Raw genomic sequence first — 27,072 nt, 5'->3', positions numbered from 1 at the left:
GGAAGCCCACTCCCCAAATCAAGGCCCTCCAGTTGCTCCCTGCTCAGCCCCACATCATTCCTTACCACTCCTGGGCTTCCTGAACCCATTTCTCTGAAGCCCCTCGATCTTGGTGCCAAGAAAGTTGTTGGCTGCCCCTTGGGGGAGACCCTTCTGCACATGGGCTCACCTTAGTCCATCTCCCCTGCTTTTCCCTCCTCAGAAGTCTCATCTTTCATCCAACCTCAATTCCTTTTGCTTCCTTAGAACCTGGATATAAAGCAACCACCCCACCCCCACCATCCTCTGCCAAGGATCACAATAATAATGAAAACAGCAGCAAATATTTCTCCCCTATGTGACAGACCATGTCTAAGTGCTTTCACAGACTAACTCATTTCCTTTAACTAAGGTATATGAGGCAGATACTATGGTGACCCCATCTCACAGACGGGCAAGTGGAGTCCAGTGCATTTGAAGTGCATTTGAAGCCACAAACCACAGCGGAGGGCAGGGATGTGAGCTCTCCTCCTCTGGACTGAGAAGGAACAGGGCATTCCTCAGTTTCCCTACTCTGCGAATGAGGCCAGAGCAGAAGGGGTTAATTTAACGCAGGGTTGGGGGGCTGGGGATCCTCTGTCCCGCTCCAGTGCGGACAGACAGACGGACAGACTGGGAATGTTAGGCCGAGGAACTGGAAAAAACTGACCACAGAAGCCTGCGCAGCAGCCACGTCACGGGTTCCAAGATCTTGGGAGGAGGGTCTCCGCCCCCCAGCCTTCGGCCGGCGGGGAAGACGAAGGGGGGCCCGGGGGCCCTCAACTCCAGGCCTGGCTCTTCAGGCGCTGGGCCTCCCGCCGCCCGCAGGAGCCCCTTCCAGGGCAGCTCTGGGCACGCAGGTCCCGGCTCGCTCGCTCACCTGGCGGGGAAGCGGGAGGGGCGGGCCCGGGCGCTTGGCCAGGCCGGGAGGGAGCGGGTGCGCGTCCGACCGCGGCCAGCAGCCCCTGCCGCCGCCGCCCCTCCCGCCTCCCTCCTCCTAGGGCCCGGCGGGCTGGCCCAGCTGGGAAGCATTAGCCGCGCTGGCAGGTCCCCAGCCCCTGGAACCGCCCCTCTTCCCCCACCCGAGTGGCCGGCAGTCCCGGCAGGCGTGTGCCGGCTGCACTCAGCCCGGAGAGCTGGGGCGCCGGGAAGCCGGGGACAGGCCCTGCAGGGACAGATCCAGGAACTCCAGGTGGCTGGTGGAACCCAGCCCCTGCTTCCCTTAGCCCGCTGCCCTGAGGCTGCCTGGATCGCTCAGCGGGGGTGAGGATATACCCGGCCACCGGCCACTGGTAAGTGGGCATGGACTGGGCTGCCTCCCTGCTCTGGGCTCAAAGGCCCTTTCTGCCCCTGACTTGCTGTGTGTCCTGGGGCAAGTGGCATCCCCTCGCTGAGCTTCAGTCCTCTTTGCTAGGTAGGAATGAGCTCTAATCTCTATTCTGGTTCTACTTTCCCTGCCCACAAATCTGTCCCTCTGTGTTGAGGTGGACATTTCCTTGAAAGCCTGTCTCCTTCCATGCCTGCTCCCTGTAGCTCTCCAGTCAGACTGGGGCTTGGAGCGGAGGTCAGAGATTGGGAACCGGAAGAGGACAGGAACACATCCACATTCACGCCTCCACATGTACCCACTTGCCACCCACAGTTGGCAGCTCTGCCATTGGCTGGCAGAAGCGGAAGGCCAGAATGGGGCTTGAGAGGTGGGATGTGCACACCGCAGGGGCCGGGAAGAATAGGGTGAGGGCACACTTCTGTCCTAAGGAGAAGGGACAGGAGCCTGCCTCCAAATATTTTGGAACAAGGGGTCCCTTCTGTTCACGTTTCCTATCCAGGACCAAGGGAGGAAAAGTAGGATTCCAATGGAAGGAATGAGGTCAAACTTGCATAAGAACTTCCCAACAGGAAGGCCTACTGGAGGGGTGGTCACAGGCTGGCTGTGTGCATGTGTACATATGCAAATTGGGATGTCTGGGTTTATCAGGTGTCACACACGTGAGCATACCTGTGTGCAGGTAGGCTTGTATGCACTCACCGGTACCACATGTGTCTGTGCTTGTGCATCTGCATGCGTTGAGCTGACACACACTTGGCTCTGTGCGCATGAGCTGCCTGTCCTGGAAGAGGCCGAATGATGTATGGCTTTGAGGGCCGCTTGCTGAGCCTGCATTGATTTATCTGGGCCCATCCATCAGGGTTTAATAAAACTAAAAGACGAGCATCCATCAGCAGGGGAGGTTGGCACCAAGGTCCGGAGCCCTGGCGACCTGCTCTACCGCCTACTGTACCCTTGGGGGAAGTTTCCTTGGCCCACACACAGCCCTGGAATACCTGCCAGGAGACTCATCCCAGTCTCTAGCCCCTGACCTTGTGGGTGCCTGGCAGGGCTGCGTGCGCTGAGCCCGGAACTGGAGTTAGGCAGGTACTGGGCTGCTCTCTGCCAGCGCGGTGCTCAAATACCGAATTGCTTCTCACTGTTTTGATAAATAGCCTTTACCTCAAGTTCCATCACTATCCCAACTTTCCTGGCCTTCTAGGACCTTTCTAGAGCTCTCTCAATCCAGAAAACTACCAATCCCCTTTAACTGGCACAGCCAGAGGTTGCCAGGGCCTGGTTTTAGTGCTCTGGCCAGTATTCTGCTCTGGCTGGCCAGTGTTCGTGCCATACCGGTGGTTAAATATTTTAATTATCATCCTTGCCCAGATGCTCACCCCAAGATGTGATTGGGCTCCCAATTCCAGAGCCAGGGCACCGGGGGCTGTCAGGATTCACCCCCATGTGGAGTTATGCTATGGGAATTCAGGACCTTGCCTTCCTGGTCTCTGTGGTTTTCAGGTGCTGTGGCTGTGGCTGACCCCTCTGGACCAGGATGTGGGTATCCTGGGCTCCTGGTCTGTGGCTGCTCAATCTCTGGGCCACCTTCAGCCATGGGGCAAATACAGGTGAGCTAACACAGGAGGACTGGGGCACCACAGGTCTGCAACTGGCTCCCTGAGGTGCGGGGGCCTTTGCACATATGTGATCATGTATGTACTGGTCACGTGGGCATTCATGGGAAAGTCTAGGGGCCGGGCTTAGGATGGCCTGAAGCGTTGGCAGACTCAAGCCTGGAGAGTGAGCTGGAGAGTGTGTGCGTGTGTTTCTGTGTATGCTTCTGTCCCTGAGCACCTCTGTGTTTGCATCTTGGAGTGGCTCTCCATGTATACACAGTCCTGGGCCTCTGGGGGGAGAACAGCCCCCTCTCCAGTACATAAACCCATCTTTGCGTGCCTAACTGGGGCCAGTGGGGTGGGGAGGAGCCAGCGCTGTGTTCTCCTGCAGAGAGCAGCTGCAGCATCCTGAAAATGCCTCTGCTCCTTCTCATGGTGGAGAATTCATGCTCCAGCCCCGTGCTCCTCCTCCACCCCAACCTGGGTCTTCCACAAAGGGCTGCCCAGAAGTAAAGTCTGCCCCAGACTCTGGATAGAGTAGAGGGGGGGCATTTTCGAGGGTTCAAAGCCAGGGGAATTTGACGTGGCCAACTGCCCAGCCCTGCTGGGTGCCCTCTGGGCTGGGTGGCTGCACTGCCTAGCCAGGCGGGAGCAGAACTCCTAGAGCCCAAATCCAGCCAGCCAAGGGGATAGAAAAACCAAGGTTTGGAAGTAGAAGAAAAGGGGTTGTGCAGCGGAGTAGGTGTGACTGCCAATCCCGTGTGCTCTGTGCGTGTGCGTGCGTGAGAGAGGGCATGTGCGCGCCCACACGTGTGTTTCTGCATATGTGTATGGAGTTGTGTTCTCCTCTCTCTTACTAGGTCCCCTGGGGGGCTGGGGCAGAAAGTTTCAACATCTGTAAGGAATCTGGGCCCATTGCCAAGGGGTGAGTCACCCATGGCTGCTGCAATGCTGAAGACAGTGATGGTCTTTCTGTCCAGACCTGGGGGAGGGAGACGCCGGTGGGGTCACCATGCCCAGGAACACAGGATGCCAGGGGGGTCACCGGCTTCTGGGAGCTGACTTTACTGTCTTGCCCCAGCTTCCCCACCTACCTTGATGGCAAGGCCCTTTTGATTCTAGCCTCTATGTCTCTGATGTAGCACCTCCTCAGTACTCTGCCCAGTCAGCCCCAGAGACAGGGATCATGGCCGCCCGCCTGTCCCTTCAGGGCTTTGGAGACTTGCATTAAATTATCCCCTTCTTCGGGACCCTTTACCTGCTTAGTGTGCCCTGCCTGGGACCCGAGGCCCTGATGGTGCTCTTGAGCTTGTGGTCCTCTGCAGCCCTCTGTCTCTTCTCCCTGTTTTACTAGATGGTTATCTAGGTGAAAAGTCATTCTGTTAGCTGGGACTTGTGTCTGGCCTGCTTGTCTGCTTTGGATGTGGGAATCGGAACCCCACCCATTACAGAGAACATGTGTGCCAGCTGCACATGGCATCCCCAGTAGCACTAGTGTCCACAACTCACAAATGTGCAGATGAACACATGCACTCTTACACAACATGGAGTGTGCGCACACCTGACCCTTCCTCACCCTGAGGTGCTCCTCTGCTCCCGCCTGGTGTATATCGTGGAGGGAGTTCATGGATATCCATGGCTCCCCACTCCACCTGTGCTCTGGGGCTCCCCAGAGTTTCTTTTCTCCTCTGACTTCTGCCTTACCCTGACTGGGGGTGCTGGGAGGTTCAGGTTCCTGGAGTTCTGGTCCTGTGGTCGGTGACCTTGAGCTGGGCCTCAGTCTTCCCAGCTGTACACTGGGCTCCTCCTGGATCCCTGGGCAGCCAGGGTCGGAGTGCGAGTATGGCCTCAAGGCAGGACCAGGCTAAAGGTCCAGGACGAGGTCTCTAAACTTGCCCCTTCCCAGGTTCTCCAGGAGCCAGCTAGCCCGTACCCCATCCTGAGTCCCCCTAAAGCCCTTTGGTCCCTTCTCTTCCAGGTGAGCAATGTCCACCTTCACAGCAGGAGGGACTCAAGCTGGAGCACAGTAGTGACCTATCAGCCAACGTGACTGGTGAGTGTCCCTCTCATCCCACTCTCCCCCTCTGCCGTCTTCCTGGAGTGGACTGTGCCCTCTTCACCTGCCCACTGAGCTCTTCCTCTGGTGTCTCCCCTGAAGGCTTCAACCTCATCCGCCGACTCAACCTCATGAAGACCTCTGCCATCAAGAAGATCCGCAACCCCAAGGGGCCTCTCATCCTGCGGCTGGGGGCAGCCCCACTGACCCAGCCCATGCGGTAAAAGCATCAGTGTGACCACGGGGAATCGATACTGACCTCAGCCACACCCCAGCCACTCAATGTGGGGCCTAAGCCCAGGGTCCTTTCTGGGGGTCATGTCATCCAGGAATCAACCTGATCTCCACCTCTGGGGCTTGCAGGGTGGGCTGCAAGGGGGCGCCTGGTAGACCTACCTCCATCTCTGGCTAGTGGGTGGGACCAGGTCTGCAACCCTTGGGCACCATGAGAACACTAGAATGGAGGCAGGACTCTCTCAAGTGTGTGTGTGTGTGTGTGTGTGTGTGTGTGCGCATGTGTGTGAAGTCCAAGTTCCCACCAGTCTCTGGGTGTTCTGGCCCCTGCTTACCTCGGGCTCCATTCCCTCTTTCTTGCTGCTCTGGTCACGCTGAGCCCTCTCCATGTTCTTTTGTTTCATTTTGGTTTTGGCATCTCTCCTTCCACCCCTGGCCCAAATCTTCACCACTGGGCGTCCTGGATTCCCCAGAAGCCCTCACCCAAATCATAGTGGAGTGAAATATCATTTTCTGGGGATTCTTTGTGTATGTCCGTCCTCCCCTCCCCACCTCCCACCACCATCAGCCTTCTCTGTATTTTTGCCACTTGTCTCCCCAGCAGCCAGTCCTGCGTCTGGCATCTAGAAGGCTCTCAGTAAATGTGCGCGGAGGGAAGGAGCGCCGTGTGTTTGGAGGTGTGTGCCTGTGTGTGTCTTGGGTGGGTTTTTCAGTCCTGAGCCTCAAGCACCCCTGTGTTCCATCCCCAGACGAGTGTTCCCTCGGGGCCTACCCGAGGAGTTTGCTCTGGTGCTGACGTTGCTGCTCAAGAAGCACACCTACCAGAACACGTGGTATTTGTTCCAAGTGACTGATGCCGATGGGTACCCACAGGTGAGCCCAGCCCCCTCCTCTGCCCTCTTAGCTCCTTGGGGCGTCAGGGTAGTGCCAATCCAGCACAGCTTTTAGCCCAGTGTGTGACTCCTGGGGCTTTCCTGCTTCCCCCCACCCCCACCAGGGTCCACCCTAATTCATTTAGGATGTACTTCTCCGTTTCCCCCACCCGGTGAAATAAATTTGAGGGCCCTTGGCTTTGCTGTACGGTGGTTCTAGGGCTCTGAACCTTTAGCCTGCCCCTTTTCCGATTCTGCACAGATTTCCCTAGAAGTCAACAGCCAAGAGCGGAGTCTGGAACTCCGGGCTCAGGGTCAAGACGGCGACTTTGTGTCCTGCATCTTCCCAGTGCCCCAGCTCTTTGACCTGCGTTGGCACAAACTGATGCTGAGCGTGGCTGGACGCGTGGCCTCCGTCCATGTGGATTGCATCTCAACCTCCTCCCAGCCTCTGGGGCCCCGGCGACCCATGCGACCTGTGGGCCACGTATTTCTGGGCTTGGATGCTGAGCAGGGCAAACCCGTCTCGGTGAGTGCTGGGTTGGGCCCTGGCTTCTTCCACCTTCTGGGAGCCTGAGTGAGCGCCCTGGAGTCTGTATCTGGCCTTGTTCAGAATCTTCCCTGGTTCCCCCGGGACCTCCAGATGCAGCCTAGCCTGGCATTCAAGCCCTTGGCGTCTTGGTTTCTGCAAGGGTCCCTGGCACCATCTTCCTTTACGTCTCTCCATGCAGCTCTGCTCTGGCTCCACTTCCTCCTCGTCACCCAGCTCACCTAGTGCTTTGCCACCTCCATGCCTTGGCCTGCGCGGGGACCTCTGCTGGCACGACTTCCCTTACAGACCGTCCTCTGCTGAGCCGGCGCAGCTTGCATGGACCTCCTCTTGCCTGTCACTCTGAGCCTCCTCTCCCTCTTTCCTGTACGTGCAGTTTTGTTTTGCTTTTGGTGACAGCTCTATTCTCGATGGTCTCCCAGGCCAGACTGGACTCACACTGAGGTCATATTGTGGGCTGGACATCTTTGTGCCTCATGGGAGAGCTTGCAGGAACTAGTTGATAAAAGAAAAGGAAATTAACTTGTGTATCCCCTGCAGTTTGATCTGCAGCAGGCCCACATCTACTGTGACCCGGAGCTCGTGCTGGAGGAGGGCTGCTGTGAGATTCTGCCAGGGGGGGTGAGTGGTGGCCAGACACAGCCGCTGGGGGCTGCACGCTGTCCAGGGGCACAATGGGCTGAAGATGGGGTGGGGGTCTGGAAGGGGACTTGGGGAGGTCTTAGAATGAGCCTGCCTCTGTATTGACCCCAGTCCTCCCCTACACTGAACAGTGCCCCCTGGAGTCCTCCAAGGCCCGCCGGGACACACAAAGCAATGAGCTCATCGAGATCAATCCACAGATGGAGGGCAAGGTCTACACTCGCTGCTTCTGCCTGGAGGAGCCTCAGAACAGCAAGGTGGGCAGGCAGGGCAGGCACCAGAGAGATGCTCCTCCCCTGACCTACTGAGGTCACCACCACGGTCAGTTAGTCACGTGCCAAGCAAGGAAGGGCACTGGATGCCCTGTCCATTGTATACCACCCTGTAGGTTCAGGGAGGCAGCCCACTGGGTGACCCTGGCCCCTTCTACCTGTTGGTATTGAGAGCTTTGCCAATCTAGCTCGGGCACTGCTCAGACCCTCACTGATGCCACCCAGACCCTCTGGTGAGGCCAGGACCAGTCTTGCTGCCCAGGTATTTTGTCCAGAACAGGGGTACCTGGGGTCAGAGTCCTGGTTGCACTGTTTCCCCCCAGGGCTCCCTCACTCGCCCAGCACCATGGCCAGCTGCCCTGTCCACTCCCAGGTTCCTTGGAGGTGGCAGGGAAGCCTGGTTCCTCCCTCAGCCCCGCCCCCTGGCAGGGCCCTTGATTCCCATCCACCCGGGCTGCATGCCAGCCTTTGGCTGCAGGAACACAGGATCCCATTGATTCACAGCCTTATTTTCTCCGACATCACATGGGCACCAGGGTGCGGGGGGGAAAGGGGCGCCTGTGGGGGTGGCCTCATACCCTGGGAGGTGCCAGACGCCAGGCTGAGGGGGTACCTGGGGCCCACGTGCCCTCCCTAGGTGCTCCTTTCTAGCACAGGCCCAAGAACTGCCTCGGGGGGTCTCCCTTTGCTCTGTTTGTCCAGGTGGATGCACAGCTGACGGGAAGAATCAACCAGAAGGCTGACAGGGGAACGAAGGTAGAGATGGTGGGCGGGGGGAGGAGCCTGCAGTGCCCTCTGTCTGCCCTGTAGGTGCCCTGTGTAACCCCTTGGAGAAGACACCCCCACTCCTCCTGCCTGGACAGAGCCCAGGTCGCGTAGGTGCCAGCTCTGAGCAGGAAAGAGACACAGTACCTGGCCCTCTCTAGAGAGCCCACTCCTGCTGGCTCTTGGGCAGGGGTGTTGGAAGAGTGCTTGACCCCTGAGTTCCCTGCCCACTCCCATGTTCCCCTCTTCCCAGGTCCATCAGGAGACAGCAGCCCATGAGGTAAGCCTCCCATGTGGGCTAGCCAAAGAACTCAGTTGAGGGGTATCACACAAACTTTTGGACAAGGCCTTGGGGCCCAGAGCCTGGACATTGGGGCGATGGAGGCCTATACAACCCCACATTCCTCAGAGATGCCTGGCCTGTCTGTATACTGCCTCTTCCTGGGTTGTGGGTCAGTAGCCATGGAGGGCAGCCTTGTCCATGGAACCCCTGATTTCTGCTCTTCACTCTGCCTTGTCATGCCGCATGACCCAGGGCCCACTACTGTTCCACTCTGTCCCCTCATCTGGAAAATGACAAAATGGCTATGGGTCTAGGCTGGTGGGAAGCGAGGGGCAAGGGTTGTTTTTTGGGATTTCTGTCTTCACGCTGCTCTCAGATCATACCCAGGACATGTGTGATGCTCTATGGGTGTGGCATGTGCTATACGTGTGTGTGTGTGTGTGTGTGTGTTTGGCAGGGGTGAGGTGCAGAGGGCTGATCCCCAGGACTCACAATTGACCTCCAGGCCTGTTCTCCCCTTTCAGTGTCCACCCTGTGTCCACGGAGCCCGAGAGAGCAACGTGAGTGAATGGAGGGTGTGCAGGATGGGGTGGGTGAGGGCTGGGCGTGGATGTGGCCTGGAGTCGGCTGGGCTGCCTCCTGGTTGAGGACAAGGGGGTCTTTGTGCATGTTCGCACTCCCTCCCTGCTGTCTCCCTGAGCTAGGCCTGACCCCACCCCCATCCCCACCAAGCCAGGGCTGCGTAGAAGATGGCCTCCTGCCCTGTGTTGGGGTCCAGGGTGGAATGGGCATGGGGTGGTGGCTGGCAGGATGGGATCAGGACTTGGCTGCTGATCCCATCTCTGCACTCCCCACAGGTCTCTGGCCTGCTCTGTTTGGAAGGCTTCACGCGTCACCTTGCAGGCCTAGGGAAGGGGCGAGCTGGCTCAGCTCACACAGCCCCGAGCCACATATTATTTCAGGGCCTGAGCAGATTTTCCTCTTCCCCTTTGATAACTGGCTCTAGCCCACCTTCCCTTTGGGGGTCCGGAAGGACCAGGGAAAGGGGCTCTGTGTGAGCCCAGCTGGTACCCAACTGTGCCTCTTCCTGGGGCAGCATGAGTCACTGCTTTTCCATAGTTTGACATTCTGACATGTCACGCCCCACCTCCCTTCAGCTCCAAGCCCCCAGATTTTGAGGGACACATCAGGAAGCACCCTCTCTGCTGCCTTTTCCTCTTCCTATCCTGTCCTCCACCAAATCTAAGGCTGATGGTCCCCAGATGTGCAGGGGTTACCATGGCAACTGAGTGCCATGTTATCCCAGCAACTGGGGGGTGGGGCTAGCCAAAGCCAGGCAGTTAGAGAAAGTAGATTAGACCCCTCTGAAAGATCCTAGGAAACAAGCCTTGCCCCTCATTTCCCACTGACCCAGTTTTAAAGCCATGGAAATAGAGTCAGCATACTGACCAGCCTGGGAGGCAGAGAAGGGGCTGAGATTCAGGCTATGGGGTCCTGACACTATGCTGTGTGACCCTAGCTGAATTGCTTGCCCTCTCCAGGCCCCTGGTTTCCTCCTCCTGTCCCAAGGCATAATACTCTCTTCTTTGTCCTCTCAGGTCACACTAGGTCCCTCTGGCCCCAAGGTGAGTCCTGATAGCAAACAAGGTGGTCTTGCCTTCTTTGGTGGCCCCATCCCATCCCATAGTGTGTAGCCCTGTGGCTGTCTGTTTATATCAGGACTCTCAACGGTATGAGTGTGGGGCGATTAAGTGTGTGTGCTGGACAGAGCAGGGACTTGTGTGTGTACAGAGATGTCAGGGCTGCCCTTCTCTGATGCCCTATTGTGCGCTAGGCCTGGGGCCACACGTGGGCACATCTATTACCTTCTTGATCTGCTTAGTGCTTGTTCTGCAGGGTGAGTGCTCTCATTTTCCTCCAGGGGAAACAGGCCTTGCTGTGCCTATGTGTGTAGGACTGGGTGTATCAGAGCCGTATGTGTGGACATGGATAGATGCCTCTCTGGGACACATGTTTGCATGTGTGACCAGGGGTTGAGCCGAGTACCTGTGCCTAGGGGACCACAGAGCTGTGGGTGGTGGGGTGGGCGGCACCTGCCTATGCTCACGTGCGATGCGACTCCTGGAGCCAACTTCAGGGACAGTGGACTGTGTGCCAGGCTCTGTGCCACCACCCTGCCTGTAGCATCCCACTTCTTCCTTGCCACAACCCTCGAGGCAGGAGCTGGCATGAACCCCATTTTATTAATGGGGAAACTGAGGCTCAGAGAGGTGACATGACTTGCCCTGAGTCACATGCTGGCAAGATGTGAACTCAGGCAGCCTGATCCTCAGCCATGGTGGGCTTCTCCACCTGCGTGTGTGTGACTGTGCATGTGTGTCTGTGTACTTCTCCGGATGTGCTGCATGAGCTGCACATGGGCGCGGTGGACGTGATACCCTTGCCATGAGACTATAGGTTTGCCAAATATAGCCTCTCGGGGTGGGAGGAGCATGTGGACGGTGCTTATGGAGTCCATGTGCTGTGTGCGAGGTGGGGGTTGTGGTAGGGCTGGATGCTGGGCACGCACATGTGTGTGGGGGGGTGCGCGTTCATGGAATGGGTGGGTGGAGGAGCCCAGGAATGGGGAGCACTTCCTGGAGGCTCCCACATGCTCCCTCTGGTCACAGACACCATCTGGCTTCCCCCACAGGGAGGGAAAGGTGAACGAGGCCTGCCTGGTCCATCAGGCTCCAAAGGAGAGAAGGGAGCACGGGTAGGTGCCCCAGCTGGGTCCTGGGGGTGGGACAGGATGTGAGCCATCACCCCATCCTCTCAGCATCAAGCCTGACCCAGTGGGGGCTGAGGGCAGGGTCCCTCTGGGGGTCAGCATGTGGAGTCCTCTGTTTTCCAGGAATACCTGGGCCTTTCCTCATATAGCAGGTCTAGGGTGACTCCCCCAGGAAGCCCCAGCTCAGATCCCCGTTCCTCACCCCCAGGGCAATGACTGTGTTCGGATCTCCCCGGACGCTCCACTTCAGGTAAGACCTGAGGTGAGGCCCACTTGAGGGCCACGACCGGGTCAGCTTCTCTGCACCCCATCATGCCAGCCCGGGGCCCTCTCAACACCTTGTCTCCCTGTTCAGTGTGCAGAAGGCCCAAAAGGAGAGAAGGGGGAGTCAGGAGGCTTGGTGAGTGTGGGAGCAGGGAGCGGGCAGGGGTGGCGGTCAGGGCCACCATCTCCCTTCCTTCCTCATCCCTCCTCTTGTGTCCCCCTCCTTGCCTCAGGGACCCTCAGGACTCCCTGGCTCCACAGGCCAGAAGGTAACAGGCCTAGATTTGGAGTGGCGGGTGTCGGGGTGGTCTGCAGGCCCTGCAGCAGGAGGGAGGCGTCCAGGGTCTTCCTGGAGGATGGTGACAGTGGGCAGAGTGGGTAGTCCCCTCCCATTCCTCCCAGCCCCTGCACCTTGTCCCAACACCCACCCCACCTAGAGGAAAATGTCACAGACTCCCTGAGTGAGTGGCCTGGCTGGTTTTGAAGCTCTGCCCTCCTGTGGAAGCCATTCAGTTTTAGGGGAGGCAGAGACCAGGGCTCTGGAAGGCTGTCGCCCCTCCCCCAGGTGGAGCTTCCCGGGCTCTTCCAATCCTTTCCTGGTCACTTTGCCTCTTCTTTCCCCAGGGCCAGAAAGGCGAGAAGGGTGACGGAGGCCTCAAGGGCTTGCCGGGAAAGCCAGGCCGAGATGTATGTTGCTTGGGACCCTCCCCCACTACAGCCCCCAGCCTGGGATGGAAAGGCTAAAATTTAGCCAGGGCATGCCCCCCACCCGCCCTTGCTCAGCTGGGAGGACAGGGCCCAGGGAGGGGAGCAGCTGTGTTCAGGAGGCGCAGCAAGAAGGGGGAAGAAATGGCCCGGAACCCAGGCCTACAGACCCCCGCCTCAGTGTCCTGAGGATGACATTTGACAACCTGGAGTGGGGCCAGGGGGCAGGCAGTGAGGATGGACGTACTGTCTCAGTGGGGAGGTGTCAGGCTGTCCTTCCACCCTGCCCTCCTCCCCACAGGGCCGGCCTGGAGAGATCTGTGTCATTGGGCCCAAGGGGCAGAAGGTGAGTGAGGGTCTGGAGGTGCAGAGGGCAGTAGGGCTGAGGTGGCCACTGTCTCACACCCACTTGTGTCTGTGCCAGGGAGACCCCGGCTTTGTTGGGCCTGAAGGTCTGGCAGGAGAGCCTGGACCCCCCGGTCTTCCTGGGCCCCCTGGGATAGGACTGCCCGGAACCCCAGTGAGTGCCCTGTTGTCTCTCCTGCTGTCCTTTTCTGAGACCCCCCCTCTTGCCCTGGCCATGGCTGGGGAGGGTAAGGCCTGTCCAGGGATCCTGGTTGGAAAGGGTTTAGGGTGAAAGATGTCACTGTGCAACAGTGATGGGTCCCTGGGAAACTTCCATCCACCCTGTTTCTGCCCTCAGGGGGACCCAGGTGGCCCTCCAGGCCCGAAGGGAGACAAGGTAAGCCCAGGCAGGGTTGGGCACATGGAGGGGGGGCTCCTGCTCAGTCTAGAAGGGAAGAAATGGGGAAGAGGGGTTCCTGCAGCAAGCGTGTCCCAGAGAGGAGGCCAGGCATTTGACTAAGGTGGCTTAGTTCAGCCTGGCCAGGCCCTTGGTGCTCACTGAGGTGGGCCTTGGCCTGTGTTCCAGGCAGGGGACAGGCAGGGGACAGGCAGGCCTAAGCCTGGTAATGACAAATTGGCTTCCATTGCAGGGCCCAAGCTCCTTTTTGATGAGCAAAAAGCCCTGAAAATATCTGTCCCTGAAAATGTCTGTTTGTCTGTTTGTTTCCTCTGGGGTCACTCAGGTCACCTCCTCACCTATTACCCCAGGGAAAGGTACACAGAGGCCTCCTTTTCTATCTTCTTTTGTTTGAGTTAGACATGGAGGAGAACAGGGAACAGGAAGGGAGGGTTTACTGAACAGATGGGAGATTTGGCAGAGAGTGTCCTGCCATTCAAAGAAGGGACTGGATGGGGAAGGGGAGAATGGGCTGAGGTCACATCTTTTAACCTTCTTCTGACCACAGGGCAGCTCTGGCACGCCGGGAAAGGAAGGCCCTGGTGGCAAACCTGTGAGTGGCCCTGATCTGGTGGGGGAGGATGTCCCTACCCAGCATTTCTGGTCTGTTCTTTAAGGCCTCTGAGGGTGGGGGCTAGGTCCCTGGGCTTGGCACCCCAGTGCCCCCACCCTGTCACTAATGCCCCCTGCTTCTTCTCCAACAGGGGAAGCCAGGGGTACCAGGGATGAAGGGAGAGAAGGTGAGTCCCAGGCCTGGTTGCCCAAGGTTGGGGTGGGAGTGGGAGCCCCTCTCTGCAGATAACACAGCCTCAAGGCTCTGGGTCTAGGCTGCTAGGCCTTCCTCCATGTCCCTCCTCTTCTTTATTCCTGTGGAATGCACGTGTGGTATGTGGCTCTGCCATCCAGGTGGTCTATGAATGAGGCAGGTCAATGAACTAGCTCCCCTCAACCCAAGCTTCAGCGGGACGCATTCATTCCTTATGGCTTGCTGTGGGATGTAGTTTTGTGATGTCCAGGAGGTGTGTGGGGGGTAGGAGGCCCCTGCAGTGTTTCTGCTGTCCACATTTTTTTTTTTTTTAGTTCCAGGGATTGTACCCCGGGGTGCTTAACCACTGAGCCACATCCCCAGGCCTTTTTATTTTTTTTATTTTGAAACAGGGTCTTGCTAAGTTGCTTAGGGCCTTGCTAAGTTGCTGAGGCTGGCTTTGATCCTCCTGCTTCAGCCTCCCAAGATGCTGGGATTATAGGCATGTGCCGCCACGCCCAGCCTTTCCGTCCACTTCAATGTTGGGGACAGTGTGCTGGCCACCTACCCAGTGTCTCTAGAGCTGGTGCAAGTAGGAGGCACTTGACATTCCCTGGGGTCTCAGCCCCATCCTGTGCTCCTGTGGCCTTTCCTTTCTTCTAGGGTGACCCCTGTGAAGTGTGCCCAACGCTACCTGAAGGGTTCCAGAACTTTGTGGGGCTCCCTGGAAAGCCAGGGCCCAAAGGGGAACCTGGTGATCCTGCACCAGCCAGGGTAAGTGCCACGAAGGGACACCCCTCAAACACACACCTCACACACAGAGACCAACCTTGGGGGCATGATCATAGAGAGGAATGGGGCAGAGGGACTCGGTGCCTCTCATGGCCACAGAGATTGTGGGCAGAAGGTCAAGGCCATAAGGGGGTATGAACCATAGAGCTTAGGGATGAACTAGAGTGTCACCCCAGGTCTCCATGGCAACCTTCTAGGACTCTCCAAGAGACTTTAGGATGCCTTTTGGGGAAGCTGGGGTGGATCCAACCCTTATTGTGAGTGCCCAGGCCTGTTATTGGCCAGAGGCAAAGGAAGGGAGAGGGCTGGGCTGGGCTGGGGTCTTGGCCTGGTCTCCCCACCCCACTGTCTCACAGATCCTCTGTTTCAGGGGGGCCTGCAAACTGCTGGACAAAAAGGTGATCGGGTACGTACAGGAGCTTTCCATGGGGGTGATTTCTCCTGGCCTCATTTCCCTTATTTGTTACATGTGCTGGCTGACACCTATCCTTCTGCGGTGCTGATCTTGAACCCTGGGACCCCTGCGTGTTTGAAGAGCATGTGTTGGGTCACCTTGCTGTCCTCATATATGGCTGTGGAATTTGGGGTGCCCTGACATGCCCAGTTTCAGCTCATAAACCATTGTTCTCTGCAGGGAGACCCTGGCATCCAAGGCATCAAAGGAGAGAAGGTGAGGGAGCCCCTGCCCTGGCTGCCTGTCTGCCTTCCAGGGAGCCTTTCTGATCCCTGCCTTCCTTCCCCAGGGGGAGCCGTGTTCATCGTGCAGCCCAGTCGTAGGAGCCCAGCATCTTGGGCCCTCTACAGGGGCTAAAGGAGATGTGGGCTTTCCTGGCTCTGGTTTGCCTGGCCTTCCGGTGAGTGACCCACCCTTGCCATGCTGGTGGCCTTCCTGGCTATTCAGGCCCTAAGTCTTTGGGCAGGGACCAGGAGGCGGGCCATGAGGCAGGTGTCCCAAGCCTGTATCCTGATCCCTCCCTCCATCCCTGCGCTGCCCTGGGATATTTACCCTGGGGTTTCCTCTGAGCCCCTGGAGGTGCCATTTGTAGCAGAAGAAACTGTCCAGCTACCTGCAGGGTGGGCATCAGACCTTCCTCTTTCTGGCTGGACACTGGGACATTGGGGTCTTGGGAACAGGCAGGTGCTGTGACTCTGTCCTGGTTGTTTTTCAGGGGAAATCTGGGGCTCCAGGGCTGAAAGGAGAGAAGGTGAGACCTGGGCTTGATGCGAGGGGTGCCAGGGCTTCTTGGCAGGGAGGCAGGGCAGGGGTGGCCCTGGGCAGGGCACAGGGGCAGAGATCAAGCTGTAAATTCACGGTGAAATGCACTCATCAGTGTTTTGCAGACCAGAGACAAACAATTGATTTCTGAGAGCCTTCATGTTCTCCAAGAGAATTCTGTCGTGTTTGATGATAATCTAAAACCCTTAAGCACATTCAAGACTATATTATAGTAAAATAATATTTAGCATTTCTTTTCTGCTTAGTATGTGTTGGGTACTGTTCCAAGTCTTGCACATACATTAACTTCTTTTTATTCTCCCTGCACCTTATGGGGAAGGTGCCCTGTTTGTTATTCCCATTTTAAAGATGAGGAAAGGGAAGCAGAGGAAGCTACCCAAAGCCACACGGGTGTTTGTAGAACTGGGATTTGAGCCCAGGAAGTCTGGCTCCAGAGTCTATAATCTTCACTACTCGGCCGGGTCACTCAATTTCAGTGCCCGTGTTAACGTTTGTATTCATGATTGTGTGGGAGACAAATGACAGCGTTGAACTTCTAATGGGGTGTTACTCAAATGAGGGGTTCTGTGGGCGTACGAGCACCCAAGTGTGAGAAATACCGAGCTACGTGTGCAGACTCGACTCGAACGGGCAAACCCCTTGGCATTTCTCAGAGTTTCTGTGCGCCTCCCCGCCCGCCCCGCCACCTGCTTCTCCTTCTAGTCTTTTCCATGTCAGCAAATGTCATGTATTCATATCCCCAAATCCCAAACCTGGTGTCATCTTTGACTCCTCCTTTCCCTCTGTCATCCTCCCCACCATCCCCTCCAGCAGGTCCTGTCAGCTCTGCCGGCAGCTCCTCCCTCAATGCCCCTGCTTCTCTCTACCTCCGCTGCAGCCACCTCAGTCTGGGTCCCCGTCATTTCTCACCTGGATGGCGGCAGCTCCTCTGACCTGCCTGGGGCCTCTGCAGCCCTTCAACGGTCCATTTATCATCCAGTAGCTAATGTGGCTTTGTAAAAAGGAGCTCAGATCACATTTTTTCCCCTGCTTACAATTCTTCAGGGACTTGACTTTGTGCCACAGTCCTACTGGGCTTCACCCTGGATGACCCCACCCTGCCTCCCCTTCCAAATTCGTCTGGTCTTTCCCTCCTCTGCTTTACTGTGCTTTAGCCATACTGGCCCTCCTTCCATTCTGGAATACCTCAAGACCATTCCCACCTGTTAGATTCTCTACTGGTGGCTCCCATTAGAAACATCTAGAACATTTTTCCTCCTCACCTTCCCCCTAGGTTTTTTTTTTTTTTTTTTTTTTTTTTTTTTACCAGCTGATCTTATTTTTATCTCTCTGGCAATATAATGTGTTGTTCCTGCTCTGACCGCCTTGTCTAAAATGAGCTCCCATCTTTCTGTCTCATCATCCTGGTTGTCCCCTTCATAGCATTCATCACTGTTTTTGATTATTGTTTAAAAAGTTCCAAGTGTGCAGGCTCCACAAGGTGTTTTGTCTGTGCTGCGCACAAACCCAGCACCCAGCCAGAGCCCAGTACAGAAAGGCATTCAATAACCAGCTGTTGGGTAAATGAATTGATGCCCTCTGGGTGCTGGATCCCAGGCAAGGGTGGAGCTGGGCTCTGAAGTGAGACAGGAAGCAGAAACATAGTTGCTAGCCTGTGGCTGCCACAGGCTCCCTTGGGGACTTGGGGAACTCCTTTTTCCCTCTTCAGGCCTCTGCTTCTCCGGGCAGGAGACAAGAGGGTGACCTAGACATCCCAGGGGGCTGCTCCTGCAGTTCCTCTCTGGATAGCCCTCTGCCGCTGCCTCCTGCCTTTGACCATTTGTTCTCTGTTTGACCCTCAGGGTAATTTCGGGGAGGCAGGGCCAGCCGGCAGTCCGGTAAGGATGGTTGGATGGCAGCAGCTCAGGGCCAGGGGGGAGGACAAGGCCGGGGTGCTGCCCACTGCCTGGCAACCTGATAGGCCTGGGCTGTGCCTCTGCATGGCCCAGGGTGAGGCTGGGCATCATATTGGCTCCTTCTTGTGTAGGGGCCACCAGGACCAGTGGGACCAGCAGGTATCAAAGGAGCAAAGGTGAGTCGGGGGCATTCCCTGTGTGCGGTGGGCACCCCCCCAGGGTGGACACTCATCTTGCTCTGCTGTTCACCCTGTGGGCTCCTCACTGCCTGCAGGGTAAAATCCAACTCCTTAGCCCGGTGTCAAGACCCTGATGACCTGGTCCCCACCCAGGTTTCTCTCCTGTGTTCCCACTGTCTCTCCTAGATGCCCCCTGCCCAGCAGAGGAGCTATGTCAGCTCTGGCTATATTTCATAGCCCCAGACCCCAAGTGGAGCCCTAGGGCCCCGGGGCCTAGGGACCCCTAACCCGGCACCCTTGCTCTTCAGGGGGAGCCTTGTGAGCCGTGCCTGGCGCTGTCCAGGCCTCAGGAGGGGGATGGCCGTGTGGTGCACTTGCCTGGCCCGACTGGAGAGAAGGGGGAGCCTGGGCTTCCCGGCTTTGGCCTACCAGGAAAGCAGGTGAGTCTGGGGGCCTCTGGAGGTGGCTGTGGGTAGGGCTGGAGAGAGTGGAGGAGTCCCTCTGGCGTCTCTTGACTCCCTGGGCAGAGTAGAGCACTGGAAGTACCTGGAGGGGTTGGCGCCTCTGTCTTTAGCAGAAGGTGTCTGCCTGGGACACAGCAGGGCAGGCAGGAGGGGCACCACCCTTGAACCAGACAGACCTGGCTTCTAATCCCAGCTCTGCCTTTTCCCGGATCTTTGGCTTGAGTGCATCAGTTCTGTTCTCTGTGCCTCTGGATTCTGCCCGTAGAATGTGGTCAGCTGCCCTTGTGTGAAGCTGTGAGCAGCAGGCACAGGCACAGCAGAAGCGACACTTACGGCCCTGAGCATTACTCTCGTCACTGCTTTAATAGTAACACTAACATTGAATGGCAGCCTAGGGGACACTATGTGCCATGTGCTGCTCCGTGCACATCAGCTCATCACATCTCACAAGAACCCCATGGGCAGAAGCTCTACTAGTTTATCACCCCCCATTTGACAGATGGGGAAACTGAGGCACATAGGTAAGGTAATTTGTCCATGTCACATAGGCAAGGAGTGTGGCTCAAGGCTCCTCGTCACCTACACAAGATTCTTCCACTAGCTGAGAACAGAGAGTGTTTTTCTTTCTGTCACATCCCCTGGTCTAACAGGGCTGGGTGCTCAGGTGTGTCCAGCGTGGGTGAATGGGTGCTGGGAACACTCTCTCCTCAGGGCAAGGCCGGAGAGCGTGGACTGAAGGGGCAGAAGGTGAGAGAACCTGGGCGGGCATGTGGTGGGGGACCAGCCCTTCTCGGAGGCCCTCCTTTTCCTGGCTGCCTTGCGCCCACTGTACTCCCTTCCCAGCCCCAGCCCCAGCCCCAGTGAGGGACTGTGAGTGCCTGCAGGTCCTAAGGGGGCAACCTGCCCCCAACTGGGCCACCCCACACTCCTTGAGCCCCACTTCTTACAGGGTGATGCTGGGAATCCCGGAGACCCTGGAACTCCAGGGAGCACAGGACAGCCAGGGCTGTCAGGAGAGCCTGGGGTTCGGGGACCTGCAGGGCCAAAAGGAGAAAAGGTCAGTCAAGGGGCGCAGTTTGTTGCATGGGCAAAAAGAAACCGGGTGGAAGCGAGTGAGGAGGAATTGCAGGGCAAGCATGAGCCTCGAAGGAGGCCAGGATCACTGGGTGGAGGCTCCGGAGCTCGTTTTAGCTTGGAGCATTGGGGACCCATTTTGATTTCCCAGGCTGATGTGGGGGCAGTAGAGAGGTAGGACTTTCAAAGGGGTGTGAGAACCCCTTTAAGTGCCTGTGGCCTGGTTGCTAGTCCTGGCTCCCTGGCTCCCATCTCCATCTCTGAGCAGGGTGATGGCTGCACTGCCTGCCCCAGCCTGCAGGGGCTGCCGACCAATATGGCTGGATTGCCTGGGAAGCCTGGCCCCAAAGGAGAGCCCGGCCCAGAAGGTGTGGGCCAGCCTGGCAAACCGGTGAGCTCCAGCTGCCTGCCCTCTGGTCCTTCCCTCCTGGGCTTTGCCTTCTCTTCCTCCTGCCCCCCCTTTCCCGGGGTGATTCCACAGGCCCCTTGTCTTTTAGGGCCAGCCTGGTCTACCAGGAGTTCAAGGACCCCCAGGACTGAAGGGCATACAGGTATGTGTGAGTCTGGGGCCTGGACTGCAGCTGTGTGAACCAGAGTAGGGGAATTGGGGGGGCTGAGGGCTTAGAGAGGGAACGGGGACAGGTGTAGAGTGGGGAGAAGATGAAGGCTAAGGAGGTAAAGGAGAAGAGGCTGGGAAGAGGGTGAAGGGTGAGTTACGAATCTTGAGCCAAGGATGCACTTCTGCCTCTTCAGGGGGAGCCAGGTCCTCCAGGAATGGGAGCCCAGGGGCCCCCGGTGAGTCTCCAGCCTTACCTGTACCCTCCCCGCTTCCCTCTCCTGCCCGTACCTACCTCTCTCTACCTCCTGTCAGTAGCCCACTCCCTCCCTCTCCCCAAAGCACAGAGCTCTGCCTCCCCCAGACACTCAAGGGCCCACCTCTGGAACCAGGGGTGGGACAGCAGCCCTGGCCTGCTGTTGCTCTCGGGGTCATGGCTTTAACCCCCATGTCTCTGACCCTCGGGGGTCTCCTTGGGGAGCTCTCCTGACATTGAGCCAGTAGATACCCCCACCATGGCCAGGTCTGCCAATGGGATGGGGCCAGCGGGGCAGGTTGGCTGGGCTGCCACGTCTCAGCCTGCCCTTTCTAACTTACAGGGAGAGCCTGGAGCCCAGGGTGTGCCTGGCATGCAGGTATGTCTGCCTTGGGCCTGACGGAGACCCTGATGGAGACCAGCAGAGGAAGGGACAGTCTGGGATAAGAAATAACTGTGTTTCCATCTACAGGGATTTCCGGGACCTCGAGGACCACCTGGCCCCGCTGGAGAAAAGGGTAACCAGGTGAGCCTCTGCCTCTGTGGACGTTGGACCCAAGGGACACAGGGGCGGGGGCTGAGTGATGCCAATCGGAGGATGGTCCAAGACCCAGTCTGATGTATCACAGCTGCTGGATTATGCAGCTCTAAGCCTGTCCCTGCAGTCTTTGTGTCCTCTCTTCCCCAGGGATCTCCAGGGCTGAAAGGAGCCACCGGACCCATGGGACCCCCTGGTGCCAGTGTTTCTGGACTTCCGGTAAGAGTCCCCTCTGTGCTCTATGCTGGGGATATTGCTGGAACCAAGACACTGCTGCTGGGAGGAGGGCACGGAGCTGACCCTGCCTGTCCCACAGCTTGAGCAGGAGAGGGGAGCGTCCCTCAGCCTCAGGGAAGGAAGGTGCTCTGGGGGAGAGCTCTTGCGTTGTAACAAAAACGATCGCCACAATCTTTTTACTGTCCTCTGTTGTTTTTTAGAAATATTTTTATTAATTTTTTTCCTTTTAATTCACGTGTAGTGATTGCACTTATTTATGGGGTGCGGCGTGATAATTTCAATACATGTATACAATGTGTAACGATCAGATCAGGTACTTGGCATTTCCATCTCATATCATTCCTTTGGGTTCAGTGCCTTCAGCTCTTCTTCTGCTTCTTCTCAAATGTTTAATAGGTTATTGTAAACTGTAGTCACCTACTGTGCTATGGAGCTCTAGAAATGGTTCCTCCTGTCTACCTGTGTCTCGGTACCTGTTATTCAGCCTCACTCCGTCCTTCCCCCTCGACCTCTAGAAATCACCTTTCTACTCTCTTCAACTTTTTTGGGGGAGCATGGAGATTGCTGGGGATTGAACTCAGGGGCACTTGACCACTGAACCACATCCCCAGCCCTATTTTGTATTTTATTTAGAAACAGGGTCCCACTGAGCACCTAGGTTTAGCTGAGGCTGGCTTTGAACTCACGATCCTCCTGCCTCAGCCTCCCGAGCTGCTGGGATTAGAGGCATGCGTCACCATGCCCAGCTTACTCTCTTCCACTTTGAGATCAACTTTTCTAGTTTCTGCCGAGGAGAGAACGTGCCCACCACTGTGTTGTGAGCAGTAGCTGTGCTAAGGCCCGGGGCTAAGCTCTGAACACACAGCCTCACTTCTTCTCCCAACAGCCCTTGAAGGGAACTGTTATTGTCCCTGTTCCCTAGATAAGGAAGGCCAGAGAGTAAGGGGCAAAGCCAAGAACTTGAAGCCTGACCCTACTTCCAACCTTGGAGCCGCTAGAGACCGTCTATACCAGTACTCCCTGGGAGAATGGTCGGACCCGTGCTGCACTGCCCAAGAAAACGATTCGCGGTCATAAAGACATTTCCATTGAACAAATTACATAGATTAAGTCATAATAAGTGCATTTTCTCATTTTAGTCATCAAAGACCTGTCTAATAGTCAGCTTCCACTCCACATGAACCCACTAGAACTTTACAAGATGATATAATTTTAGCCTAAATCAAAGAAATGCTACCTTTCAGCTGGCTCGGGCCATGCTGGGCCGTGGGCAAATGTATAATTTTTCTTGAGCTTTTGGTGATGTTGAAAATAGCCCAGTGAACCATATCCTTTTCTATCTTTGTGGATCCCTAGAGAAATTCTTGTTCCAGTTTGGGAATCACTGATGGATTCCTCCTGAGGGGGCACCGAAGCCCAGAGGGGGTGGGGACTTGCCCAGGGGCACATGGCCAGTCTGTGATGCTCAGCAGAGCTGGGCAGTCAGGGATCCTCCCAGTCCCAGGGAGCCACAAGGTGAAGGCAGAGATGGGTCCTGGTCCTGGGGGAGCTTTGAGTCCCAGGTGTGACTATCGAGGGTCCCCTAGGAAGGCAGCCCCATCCCACACTCACTAGCTGTGTGACCTTAGGCAAGTGACAACATCTCAGAGTCTCCAGTTCCTTGGTAATAAGAATAGGGGCTGAAATTCTCTTCTCCCAGCTCAGTCAACTGAGGTGACTTTCACGACAGGGAGACGTGTACCATGCACTCAAGTGAGAAATGGGGAGCAGGGACTTGGGGCCCCACAGCCTGGGTGCTGTTGTGCTGTCGGATTGACAGTGAAATTTCTCCAAGCCTCGATTCCTCACCTGTGGAAGGGAGCAGTGCCACCTGCCAGCCTTCTTCTCCTTCCCTTCTCTTTTGCTCCTGGCCTCAGTCTCCTCCAGCAAGACCGGCTGCTTCTCTTTGTCGCCATTGCCCTTCTCTGAGGCGGCTGGATGGCTGGCCACTGTCCGATCTCACCCACTCACTCTGAGCTCTCTCCCTCCAGGGCCTTGATGGGCAGCAAGGACAGACTGGACTTCCGGGGGCCAGAGGAACGCCGGTGAGTGTGGGCCGCGGGCAGCAGGAAGCCCCGGCTGGCCCTGCCTCTGCGCCCCTGCTTCCTCACTGCCTGCTCCTTCTCTGCAGGGTGAAAAGGGATCTCGAGGAGAGAAGGTAAGTTCCAAGGACCTGTGGCCACTGCTCTGGGGGAAATAGCAGCCCCTACAGCCCCACACCAGGGGAACCTGTGCACATGGTAGTGTCCCCAGACCGGAGGACAGGAGCTGAGGAGACACCCTGGACTCCTTGCTGTCCAGAAGCCCCAGGTACTTCCCACTCTACATATTTGCCCAGGACTTAACCAGGATCCCAGGAGGCCAGAGAACTCCAAGGCCCTCTTAAGAAGGAGCTGCAGTTGCAAATAGGGTCTGAGTCAGAGGATACGGCAGGAAGTAAATTGGAAGGACTAGAAGTGAGAAGGCAGAGAGGTGAGGGTCCAGACAGAAGGGTCTAGAAGCAGGACTGCAGCTGGAGGAGCTGCGGTGAGAATAGCTGTGTAGCTACAGTGATGCGACTAGGTGACAGCAGTAACAGCAGCAGCCGCCCGTCACTTGCTGAATACCTGCCAGGTGGCAGGACTGCTATACACATTAATCCAGCCTCATGAGAGCCTCTAAAGTCCGAATCGTTATCCCCATTCTACAGATGAGGAGACTGAGCTCCACAGGTTGCCCGAGGGTAATTCTGAATTTAAGCCCTGGCCTCTCCATCTCTAGAGTCCAGGCTAACTCACAGATGTCCGTTTCCAGAGAGCCCTCCATCCTTGCCGCCTCTAACCAAGGCTCTTGTCTTTCCAGGGTGAGCCAGGGGAGTGCTCTTGCCCCCCTCGAGGAGACCCCATCTTCTCTGGCATGCCGGTAAGTGGTGCTGAGAGCCTTCCCCGCCGGGGGAGAGGCCTGGCCTCCAGCCTCGCCTGGTGCCCAGTGTGCAAGGGCCCCGCAGGGCTTTGCGCCCCAGCCAGCCGCCTCCCCTCGCAGCCCTGCGCTTGGTGTAGACGTTGCCTGTAACCTCTCCCCTTCTTTTGCGACTCCCACTCCCACCCAGGGTGCTCCGGGACTTTGGATGGGCAGCTCCTGGCAGCCGGGCCCGCAGGTGTGTGTCGCTTGTCTCCTCTGTCTCTCCTCTTGTCCGCCAGCGCCCCGCGGCTTGCCCACCTGGACTGGACACTGCTGCCCCCAGCAATGGGGTGAGCTCTCTCTTCTGGCTCTGATTCTACCATCTCTCCCTCAGGGTCCCCCAGGTGTCCCTGGACCTCCAGGCCCCCCAGGAATGCCCGGGCTGCAGGTAAGGGGGAGAAGAGAATGAGGAGTTTGGGGGAGCCAGGCTCTTGCACTCTTGGTGGCCACTCCATGCTGGACCCTGAGGACACTGATCCCCTACACTAGCCACATATGCCAGTCATGTCTTGCTGGTCATTTGTTCCTGCCTGCCAGGGTGACATGGAGGACACATGGATGCCTCAGGCCAGGCCGTGCGCACACTCAGCCCTTTTTAAAGGAATGCCCAGGCATCTCACCAATGGGTACCAAGCTCAGACCTTGGTCAACTCTCAGAATCTGGGTCAAGTCAAAGCCCTATACCCTGGTACAGAGCTCTCCATTTTGGAGCAGAGTTTGACATCCATTCACTCATGCAACACACATTTTGCACATCTTCTATTTTCCAGGCACTGTTTTAGGTGCTAGGAGACAGCGGCAAACAAAAATGAAACCCTCTGCCCTCTCGGAGCTCGCATCCTAATAGAAGAGACAGTCAATAAGCAGGATAAAGAAATAGAATATAGTGTTTTGTAGCAAGTGGTGTGTGCCAAGGAGAAAAATAAAGCAGGGTGAGGATAGGAAATAGAAAGAGGGCAGGAAAGATGTTTGTGAAAAGAAGTGGACATTTGAATCAATACTTAGGAAATGCAAAATGAGCCCACTGGGGAAACTGTTTCTGGCAGGGAAAGCAATCAGTGCAAAGGCCCAGAGGTGGGAAGGTGCCTGATGGGTTTGAGGAACAGCAAGGAAGCCAGAGATAGGGAGCGGGGAGTTGAGACCTGTGCGGCATTTTGATTAGAGTTTGCATTTTGGAGCCAGGCATCCTGAGTTGGAATCCCAGCTCTGCCATGTCCTAGCTGTGTGACGCTGGACAAGTTACTTAACCTCTCTCTGACTCAATACCTTCATCTGGGGATGATTACAACACCCACCTGATAGGGCTTTTTGTGGGTATTAAAAAAGAGAATCCATGTGAAGTATACACTGTTCCTGGCACAGAGTAAACATTTGAGAACATCAGCTATCATAACTGTCCCGATGGCTGCTTTTATTGTTTTACATCCATTTTTTTTTTCATTCATTTGAGCCTCACATCAGCCCCAAGAGGCAGGTGGAGTCATCCCAGCTGGACAAGCTGATCTGAGAGTTGCAATATAGTATCCAAGGTCACATGCCCAAGAATTGGCAACCTGGACTGGGGCTTCCCCCTGCAAAGCACTTTCTGTTCCCGCCCACTGCGTCTCAGGACAGTGCAACCAGGAGCTAGAGTCACGCCATGTGTCTGGCAGCCCCACAGTTGCTGAAAGTGTCCAAGCTTCCTGTACAGTGCCAGGAAGTAGTAATTTGTCTGCAGGGGGGCTTGCAATTGCTTGGGGAGGCTGAGAATCATTTCTTGATGACCCAGTAACAAGGGAGGGCTGATGTGCTATGAATCCTGCTGAGCTGTGCTGGAGGGGGGCGGTGGGAAAGCCCGAATGCTGAGTGGTCCCAGGCACCAGCGTCCTCCTGTGGTGCCAGTGACTGAGACCAAGCCCAGGCTGCTGCTGGCAAGTGGGCCAGGCAGAGTGCAGGAGGGCCGAGCAGCTCCTCCCTTTGGGTTCAGAGAGAGGCTCAGAGATGCATAGTCCTTACCAGCCCAAGACTGCATAGTCCTGGTGCCTAATTACTGCATTTCATCCCGATCCATTTCATAGATGGGGAAACTGAGGCACAGAGGGTAGGAAATGTGCCCAAGGCTGTATAGCTAGTAGGCAGTTGAGCCTAGACTTAAACTTGGGCTGCACTACTCTCTTCTACAGTGGAACAACACAGGGACATTGAGTTCTGGGAGGGCAGGAAAAGAATCACAAAGTCTCAGGCTGGGACTAACAGGCCAGCCGCAGAGAATGGAGCAGGGGGTGAATCACCGTCGTCATCACATTCAAGGCACTTGCCCTGTGCCCGGCAGGGTTCTAAATCCTGATCGCTCTGGGCGACAGAGGGGGCTGGGTGGAGGCTGACTCAGGGCTGACCCAGGCCTGGGAGAGCCTGCCCTGGATAGGGAGGGCTGCTCTGGAGGAGGAGATGTGTTCCTTGCTGGAAGCTGGGACTTGAAGGGAGGCCAGATCTCAGAGTGGGCCAAGGAAATCCTGCACAGGGAGGAGCAGGCTGAGCGGCGGTGCGTTCACTCAACACATATTTAATGCGCACTCCTCCATGTTGGGCGCTGGGGATTCAAAATGGAGTATACTCCCTGCCTCTGTAGAGGATTTAATATGCAAATGTGAACTGCCAGTCTGCAAGGGGAGCTGAGCGCTGCCTGGTGCTCACTTAACAAGAGTGTCCGGGTGCGTCCCAGGCTCTGTACCAAGCCCCTCATAGCCACTATCTCCTTGAAGCCTTGCTGTAAATTATCACTGTTTTGCAGATAAGGAAACTGCAGCTTGGAAGTATTCCCCCCCCTCCCCAAATAGCCTGCCCAAGTTATAGGTGTAGCCAGGTTTGCTCCTAGACGGGACTGATTGGCCAGCATCCCGTATTCTGGAGATGTCTTTTGAGGGATGACGTGGAATAGTGGGAAAGAGGGTCAGAAGCCGGTGGTCCTCACTCTGAATCTCAG

The 27,072-nt window shown here is 56.6% G+C and overlaps 1 protein-coding gene across 2 annotated transcripts in view; it reads left to right on the top strand.

Moving 5' to 3' along the window:
• Positions 1-1,131: 1,131 nt before the first annotated feature.
• The window catches only part of Col16a1 (collagen type XVI alpha 1 chain), a 47,977-nt gene continuing 22,036 nt past the window's right edge, over positions 1,132-27,072 (top strand). The window contains exons 1-43 of one of the 2 annotated variants that reach the window (XM_071617584.1): positions 1,132-1,310; positions 2,849-2,955; positions 4,922-4,996; positions 5,102-5,219; positions 5,983-6,106; positions 6,368-6,634; positions 7,196-7,276; positions 7,429-7,554; positions 8,272-8,325; positions 8,588-8,614; positions 9,142-9,177; positions 10,216-10,242; positions 11,310-11,372; positions 11,596-11,637; positions 11,743-11,787; positions 11,885-11,920; positions 12,276-12,338; positions 12,658-12,702; positions 12,781-12,876; positions 13,060-13,098; positions 13,667-13,711; positions 13,863-13,898; positions 14,567-14,677; positions 15,066-15,101; positions 15,330-15,365; positions 15,439-15,549; positions 15,865-15,900; positions 17,774-17,809; positions 17,959-18,003; positions 18,315-18,446; positions 19,182-19,217; positions 19,420-19,527; positions 19,813-19,935; positions 20,042-20,095; positions 20,298-20,339; positions 20,700-20,735; positions 20,829-20,882; positions 21,045-21,113; positions 23,162-23,215; positions 23,302-23,328; positions 24,012-24,071; positions 24,259-24,306; positions 24,445-24,498. In XM_071617584.1, coding sequence (XP_071473685.1) covers positions 2,883-2,955; positions 4,922-4,996; positions 5,102-5,219; positions 5,983-6,106; positions 6,368-6,634; positions 7,196-7,276; positions 7,429-7,554; positions 8,272-8,325; positions 8,588-8,614; positions 9,142-9,177; positions 10,216-10,242; positions 11,310-11,372; positions 11,596-11,637; positions 11,743-11,787; positions 11,885-11,920; positions 12,276-12,338; positions 12,658-12,702; positions 12,781-12,876; positions 13,060-13,098; positions 13,667-13,711; positions 13,863-13,898; positions 14,567-14,677; positions 15,066-15,101; positions 15,330-15,365; positions 15,439-15,549; positions 15,865-15,900; positions 17,774-17,809; positions 17,959-18,003; positions 18,315-18,446; positions 19,182-19,217; positions 19,420-19,527; positions 19,813-19,935; positions 20,042-20,095; positions 20,298-20,339; positions 20,700-20,735; positions 20,829-20,882; positions 21,045-21,113; positions 23,162-23,215; positions 23,302-23,328; positions 24,012-24,071; positions 24,259-24,306; positions 24,445-24,498 — 2,826 coding nt within the window. In that variant the 5' untranslated portion in view covers positions 1,132-1,310; positions 2,849-2,882. The remainder of the gene's footprint in view (positions 1,311-2,848; positions 2,956-4,921; positions 4,997-5,101; positions 5,220-5,982; positions 6,107-6,367; positions 6,635-7,195; positions 7,277-7,428; positions 7,555-8,271; positions 8,326-8,587; positions 8,615-9,141; positions 9,178-10,215; positions 10,243-11,309; positions 11,373-11,595; positions 11,638-11,742; positions 11,788-11,884; positions 11,921-12,275; positions 12,339-12,657; positions 12,703-12,780; positions 12,877-13,059; positions 13,099-13,666; positions 13,712-13,862; positions 13,899-14,566; positions 14,678-15,065; positions 15,102-15,329; positions 15,366-15,438; positions 15,550-15,864; positions 15,901-17,773; positions 17,810-17,958; positions 18,004-18,314; positions 18,447-19,181; positions 19,218-19,419; positions 19,528-19,812; positions 19,936-20,041; positions 20,096-20,297; positions 20,340-20,699; positions 20,736-20,828; positions 20,883-21,044; positions 21,114-23,161; positions 23,216-23,301; positions 23,329-24,011; positions 24,072-24,258; positions 24,307-24,444; positions 24,499-27,072) is intronic. The other variant, XM_071617585.1, reaches the window with a different exon arrangement.

Source organism: Marmota flaviventris, chromosome 10, assembly GCF_047511675.1.
Source record: "Marmota flaviventris isolate mMarFla1 chromosome 10, mMarFla1.hap1, whole genome shotgun sequence".
NCBI classification, from domain to species: domain Eukaryota; kingdom Metazoa; phylum Chordata; class Mammalia; order Rodentia; family Sciuridae; genus Marmota; species Marmota flaviventris.
This window is presented reverse-complemented; position numbering and strand designations above follow the sequence as displayed.